The sequence below is a fragment of the Dendrobium catenatum genome, unplaced genomic scaffold, assembly GCF_001605985.2.
Source record: "Dendrobium catenatum unplaced genomic scaffold, ASM160598v2 fragScaff_scaffold_157, whole genome shotgun sequence".
Taxonomy (NCBI): Eukaryota; Viridiplantae; Streptophyta; class Magnoliopsida; order Asparagales; family Orchidaceae; genus Dendrobium; species Dendrobium catenatum.
The window spans coordinates 191,823-199,097 of NW_021318619.1; the positions used below are offsets into that span (position 1 = coordinate 191,823).

The window sequence follows — 7,275 nt, forward strand, 5'->3', positions numbered from 1 at the left end:
GTTAAAGTAGTGGTGGAAGGCTCTGTTCAAAAGGAAAGTATCTGTAATGAGGAAGTCAAGGAGGTTGGAGCATCTCAGGAAGCTGCAGTCTATGGACCTTGGATTCATGTCAATAATAGGAAGAAAAATTGGAGCAATCAGAGAAGAGTTAGTCATGTTAGCTCCAATCCGGTTCCAAAAGGATTCAAGTAGATTTTTAAGAAGAAAGAAATCCAGGAGAATTCTCAGATTGCTGCTACAGAAATGGCTATGGTGATGCCAACGAATGTGGAATTGGATGGATCAGATCTTCAAAAGCTGAAGGGAGTTGAGTCTTCAGAGTTCAATCCGGCAATTCCTTCTCTCAAAGAATTTTCTTTTCAAATAGTAATAAGTTTGATTTACTCAGTGAAATTGAGGAGGAAGTTTGTGAAAGGAATAATAAAAATTAAATGTTCTCCTGAAAAGTCAGATATTGAAGAGGGAGAATTTGTTAACAGTGGAGAAGCTGTGGAAATTAAGGCTATTGCTGAAAGTCCTCCAGGTTTTGAGAATAGAGGGATGGAAATTATTGGTAAGCCTAAAACCAAACTTCAAAAGGAGCTGAAATTTTTGGGACCTCTCAATCAATCCTCTAGACTTAAAAAGCTAGAAGGGAATAGTAGAAAGAAGGGTGGGGGACCTTCCCCCTCAGTGACTAAATGAGTTCTTTTATTTTCTGAAACTGTAGGGGGGTAAATAAGAGGGAGGCCCCTCTATATTTGAAGGAGGTAATCTGTAAATGGAAGGCTATTTTGTGGGCATAGTGGAAACTAAAATTGATTCCTTGGAGAAATGGGGTTTTAATAAACACATGGGTAAAGATTGGAATTTCTTTCTTTATCCATCCATTGGTTTGTCTGGTGGGATTGTGGTAATGTGGAGATCTGATTTGGCCAGTTTTTCTTTAATAACAGCAAATGAGCAATGTGTGATTGGGAAGCTTTATATTGCCAATAAAGGATCTTGGATCATCTCTACTGTGTATGGGAGTAGAGACGTTTATAGTCGAAGGAGTTTGTGGGATTGCTTAAGATCACACTCTTCTCTAGAGTTACCGTATGTTATTGGAGGTGACTTTAATTGCATCCTTTCTCAAGATGACAATAGGGGAGGTAAGAAATTCAAATTCTCTCTTGCTCCTCAAGAGATGAATTCATTCATGAACAGTTTTGATCTCCATGATGTGGGAATGGGTGGGCCTAAATACACTTGGTGTAATAACAAAAGTGGAGGTGCACGAATTTGGGAGAGGCTCGATAGGTGTCTTCTCAATTCCAAAGCCTTGGAAGTTCTTCCACATGCTGTTAATCGACGTGTGGCACGGGTTGCATCTGATCATTGTCCTGTGGTTCTTCAGCTTAATTTTTGAAATTTCCAGCATCCTAAAATCAGCAGTTTGAAGACGTGTGGCTCTCTTATCCTTCTGCATTTCACGCTGTCAAGAAAGCTTGGAGCAAACAATTCAGAGAGGATTCTATGGAGGTGTTAAATAAGAAATTTCGGTTTGTTTTGAGAACTCTATTCTTTTGGAATAGATCTAAACATAAAAGCTTGAAGGAACTCAAGGAGACACTCACAAAAGAGGTGGATGATCTGAAAATTGAAGAAGCTAATGGGATCGGGATGTCAGAGCAATCAGTGTTGCTGCTCAAATCCAAGGTTCATGAATTGAATTCTACTCTTGCAAGGTTAAATGTTTGGTGGAGACAAAGGGTGAAATTAAAGTGGATTAAGGAGAGTGATATTAATTCTCAGTTCTTCCATGCTTTTGCAAATGGTAGGAAGAATGGTAACTTCATAAAACATATTAAGGACGACATGGGTAACCTGGTTAACGACCAAGCTGCTATTGAACAAGTTTTCTTGAGTTTTTTTCCTCAAAAAATGGAAGGAGCGGGACTGCATTGTAACGGGCTGGCCGAACATATTGAATGCTATTACCAGTGAAAGTGTGAAATTACTGGATGCTGAATTCACAATGGAGGAAGTTGAGAAAGTCATTTCCAACCTTGGAAGAAATATTTCTATAGGGAATGATGGAATTTCGTATTCCTTTATCACAGGTTATTGGAAAATAATTGCTCATGACATACGGGAGGCTATATTTCAGTTCATCTCAATGGGTAAAATGAACAATAAGTGGAAAGAGACATTGATAGTCCTTATTCCCAAGGTTCAGAATCTGGTTGATCCCTCACACTTTCATCCTATTAGTTTATGCTTGTCTACTTATAAAATCATTGCTAAACTTCTTCTAAATAGACTTAATGTGGTTATCAATGATTTGATTTTGGAAAACCAAGCTGCTTTTCGTAAAGGCAGATCATTATCGGAGCATATCCTTTTGGTGCAAGAAACTTTTCATAAATTCAGATTTTCTAAATCAAAAAAAGGAATGATGGCGGTTAAAATTGATATGGAACAAGCATATGATTGTATGTCTTGGAGGTCCTTGAAAAATATTCTTCATTACTTTGGGTTTCTTAATGTTTTTTCCAAACTTCTTATGAAATGTGTTACCTATCCAAGATTTTCTATTCTTTTCAATGGGACTCAATCAAATTAGATTGAAGCTAAGAGTGGGTTTAGACAGGGTTGCCCACTCTCTCCCTATTTGTTCATTTTATGTTCCCAACCGATATCCAACAACTTGCATTACAATGGGAACAATTTGGGAATTAAGGTGGCTGCTTTGGCTCCCAAAATCTCTCACCTTCTTTATGCAGATGATGTTCTTCTTTTCTTTGAAGCCAATATTGAGCAAGTGAAAGTTCTTAAAAGGATCATTGTGGACTACTGTAGCTGGATAGGGCTATCAGTTAATGTTAAAAAAACTGCTATTATGTTTGGGAAATCAGTTAATATAGCAAAGAAGAAATCTTTATCCAAAATTCTCAATTATAAGGTGGTGCAGGAAATGAAGTACTTGGGGATTAATCTTTATTTACGTAGATTAATTTCTTCTGATTTTCTTTTTTTGCTTGAGATGGCGTTAGCTAAAATCAGTAGTTGGGGTAATAAATTCTTTTCATTACCTGGTAGAATTGTGTTGGTAAAGTCCGTTTTGCTGGCAATTCCGATCTTTTATGTTTCTCACTCTTTGACTCCCATCAATATTCTGAAAAAGCTGGAAAAGATTTGTAGGGAATTTATATGGAAGAAGGCAGACAATGATGATCGAATGCACTACATTTCATGGGAGGTGCTGTGTAAACCTTTTGCCGAAGGTAGAGCGGGGTTACTTTCTCCTGTTGCTATGATGGGGCCTCTTAGATCTAAATATGCTTGGGAGTTTCTAAAGGAGTCCAATTCTTTACTGTATAGAACGTTAAGAGCAAAATACGGGAATGTTATATGTAGTGGAACTAAGAAGCAAAACTGTTCGGTTACATGGAAGATTCTTTTGAACGGCTTGAAGTCTTTACATCCTATTTTGAGATGGAAAGTGGCTACTGGTGTTTCCATTGATCCGCTTGAAGATATATGGATTCAAAACAAAAGGCTTTCCAATTGGCCTATGTTTGTCAATGTTACGGTTGATGAATTTCCCATACTTGATTTTTTCATACAAAACAGAGAATGGAAATTGGAGGAGCTAAATAAATACTTTGGCCCGGAATTAACCAAGGTAATTTTACAAATGAAGATAGTAGCGGATTCCAGATAACTTCTTCACAAATTTTTAGGAAAATCATTAGCAGCTTTGACTAGATATGTTCAAAGTGAGAATTATGATAATAAAAACTGTTGGAAATGGCTCAAACTAAGTAAACTGTCCGCTCGGGTGCACTGCTTTTGGTGAAGATTACTTAATAAAGGTATTCCAACTTTGGGTTACCTCATGTACAGGAGAATTATTCATACAAATGGATGTCCGAGAGGTTGTTCAAATGCTGAGGATGAGGAGCATATTGCAGTGAATTGTGGGTTTCTAGTCCGCTTGTTTGACACCTTGGAAGTTTGGGGTTTTCTCATTCCTAGATACAATGCTTGGTCTTAGTGTATAAATGGTTTAAAGGCTTTGGCTTCCTCAAATCCATTTTTGGTCAATCTGTATTGTACATGTGTCTATTTTTCTTGGAAGAGTAGGAATAATGTTACCCATGGAGACAATGAATTGGGTATGGGTTTTATGGCTGCTAAAGCAATTGAGGTTGCTGTTACTTTGTCAAAATGTGGTATCCTCTCGGATCACTGGGGAGCCAATCAGCTTTGTAAGCTGTCCAACTCTTCTTAGCACCCCCCTCCACTCGAGTGGATCAAAGGTAATTTTGATGCAACACTTTTAGATTCTAATAAGGCCGGGATTGCCAGTGTTTTTAGAGACAATAAAGGAAGGTTCTTATTTGCTTTTGGAATCAAATGTGTTCATTGGGACATTGGTTTGCTGGAGCTTCTAGCTATACGGGCTTTGAATTTATTTCACAATAAGTGGACCTTTGAAGCTAAGGGGATTATCATCGAAGGGGATAATCAGAACGTCATCAATTATCTTCAAAGATCATTGAATAAAGCTTCTCACAAGAATTATGAGATTGAAGACTTGTCGGTCTTGGAGGATTTTTAGATGGTTCTTTTTCATTTCGTCCATAGAGAAGGTAATCGTTTAGCCTATTATGTGATAATTTTGCTTTAGTTGAGGATTTCATTTGGGAGGATCTTTATTGCAATAAGATCCCTCCTAGTTTTTTTGCTTTGCTTAAAGATGAGAGTGATAGGTGTTCTACTACTCTCTAAGTTGTATCCGTTATCTTTTTCTTAATCATTTGCCTTTGGCATTAATAAAAAAAAAACTCTAGTAGAGATTATTAAAAATATGTCTATCTATGAAAGGAACTTTTGAAGTTACGCTGGCTTGGGGAGACTTCTTGGAAGAGGTAGTTGGTGCTGGTTCACCGTGCTCTAGTGTTAATCTCCTAAGAGAATCCATTGAATGAACTACTCTAAGATATTAGTTCCTCCTTTCACATGACCTGAACATAGCCTATAAGACACATATGACTGGGTACCTGCATAGGTATTCATGGATGTACATTTAGTTCACGATTTATGCAACCCTCTTAGCATCGGATGTCGAAAAGGTTGGATAAAATAAAACTAAAAAGATGAGCATGAGTAAATACAAATTTATTGCTCTGAATTATTTATAAATATTGAGATTTACATTTCATTAGAGACCGGATGATCTCATATACAAGTTTCTCTAAATATTAACTACAAATGAAGATGAGGATATGCCAATTATGCCTGTTATTGGAGAAGAGGGGTAAGTGTCTATTGACTCAACTATTTTGACCACAATTCTGTTGAGTCTAGTAATTAGGATGTTACATCGAAAAATTTTCTTCTGTACGATCGGTCAAGTCAAAAGACCTGTATAAAAGGACGCATCGTAAATTGTGTTGATTATGAAAAGCCGTTACATTTTGGTTGAATTTGATCGTCTGTATGAAATGTTTCGTCCAAACAGAACGATAATTTCGTCCAGACGAACATATTTTTTGTCAAGACGACGTATCATTTCTTTAATATGAAGCTTTCTAACTTAACAATCACATCTCCAAATTCACTTTCAATCCCTTTCGACTTCAAATCGATAATGGCCTCCTCAAGTAAGAGACAAAAAGTGGCAAAAAACCCCACAGAATGCATCTGAAAACTCCTGTCAAAACAAATAAGGATCTTTTCCTCATTTTGCTCTGCAAAAATAACTCCCTCCGCATTATTCAAAGAGAGATTAACTTCAAGTATGCACCTTTTGCTTCCACCAAGTTAAATTCATTCTTTCTCTCGTCCACCTTCAACAAACAAACCTTTCTCTATTTTCTAGCCAACATGAGTTTAATTCTGACCACACCTGTATAAGTTCTTATTTTTCAAACAAAAAGTGAAATCACCAAGCACGACATTGTCCTTCTGAACTTAAGAACTAAGGGTTTATAGAGCACACACTCTAATGAGTGAAGACTTTCAAATGGTATGATGTCAATAGGGTGATTAAGACAAAGTGTCCTAACATATATGTTACTAGATCTCTGGTATGACCAAAAATGCCCGAAATTATCCAGCATCCTTCGATCTTCAATCATTCCTAAAGCTGGTGATAGGATCAATATTACCCCACTCCTTTCTGTTCTAACCTTTTTGATTATTGAATTGTAAGCCTAGTCGTGAAACCCAGCTTATCCTAGACTATCTCTATGGGCTTTCAGAAATTGGGCCATGCTGAACAGAAGAAAGGAAAGGAACATCTCATTAGGACACTTAGTTACATCATTTGAAAAGAATACAACTTAGTGCATCCGATGGATTATATGAGGAGCCGTCTACTACAATGATGCCTCTTTAGAGTAAGTTTTCAAGGAGGAAAAGGAAAAAAGCACATGTCAGTGCTTCTGAAGAAAAGAAGAAGAAGGAGAGCAACCATCTGCACCTCAATCAGATTATCAGATTTTGGTTGAGAAATTTGAATAGACTGAGATCCATTTTGATCAAATTGATGCTCAACTTCTGCAGCAGCAACAGGATATTGGTAGTATCAGAAATGAATTCATGAATCAATACCAATGTTATGTTGATGACCTCCTACTCAACCATTTGGTGGCATTCCTCCCCTCCTCAGAAGAATAGAGAATGAGAAATGATTTTCTTTATGTTGTTGTACTTGTTGTTTGTTTTAATATTTGTTGGTTAGTTTATTTTAGTGTTTTTTTAGTTATTTTTATAAAAGTTTAGTGTTTTTTTTTTTTGATATTATGAAATGAACTTGTATTCTTTTCATAAATATCAATATATATTGTAGTTTATTTTAAACTGTTTTGAAATGTGTTTGTTTATGATTCATTAGTATTTTAATCTTAATTGTGCTTAAATTAGATGTGATTGAGATTAATATATTAGAAAATTTAGTCTTTCTAAATTAAAATTTGTTTATAACTTGTCATAATTAGAATTTTTTAATCTCATGTCTATTCATTAGAACTACATAAAGTTAATATTATTATACAATTTTGATGTTTATTATTTTGTATTTCCTTGCTCAAGTGATATTTATGCACTTAGAAAAATTTAAAATTTTAGATTTACTTGATCTTGAAAGATATTGGTTTCAATTACTCTTGAAATGTACAAAGAGTACAAAAATCAAAAGAATATGCGCAAAGGTTCGCAAAATATGAAAAAGAGACACAAAATTAACACAATGTCAAAAGATGCACAAAATGTGCCAAAACAAAATTGAAAAAGATGGCAAAG

General features: G+C 35.8%; 1 protein-coding gene across 1 annotated transcript; it reads left to right on the forward strand.

Annotated features, from left to right (window-relative positions):
- Positions 1-243: 243 nt before the first annotated feature.
- Positions 244-4,588, forward strand: LOC114579055. Its single transcript, XM_028692733.1, has 8 exons — positions 244-553; positions 936-1,345; positions 1,400-1,503; positions 1,557-1,851; positions 1,913-2,206; positions 2,588-3,649; positions 4,106-4,235; positions 4,311-4,588. The coding sequence occupies exons 1-8, from the start codon at positions 244-246 to the stop codon at positions 4,586-4,588; spliced, it is 2,883 nt and encodes a 960-aa protein (XP_028548566.1).
- Positions 4,589-7,275: the final 2,687 nt, after the last annotated feature.

Excerpts from the sequence above, each read along its gene's own strand:
- LOC114579055 (XM_028692733.1), top strand. The coding sequence starts at position 244 with ATGGCTATGGTGATGCCAACGAATGTGGAATTGGATGGATCAGATCTT. Across the intron at positions 2,207-2,587 it reads TTCCCAAGGTTCAGAATCTG|ATTGAAGCTAAGAGTGGGTT; the intron begins GTTGATCCCTCA and ends CAATCAAATTAG. Across the intron at positions 4,236-4,310 it reads CTGGGGAGCCAATCAGCTTT|ATTCTAATAAGGCCGGGATT; the intron begins GTAAGCTGTCCA and ends CAACACTTTTAG.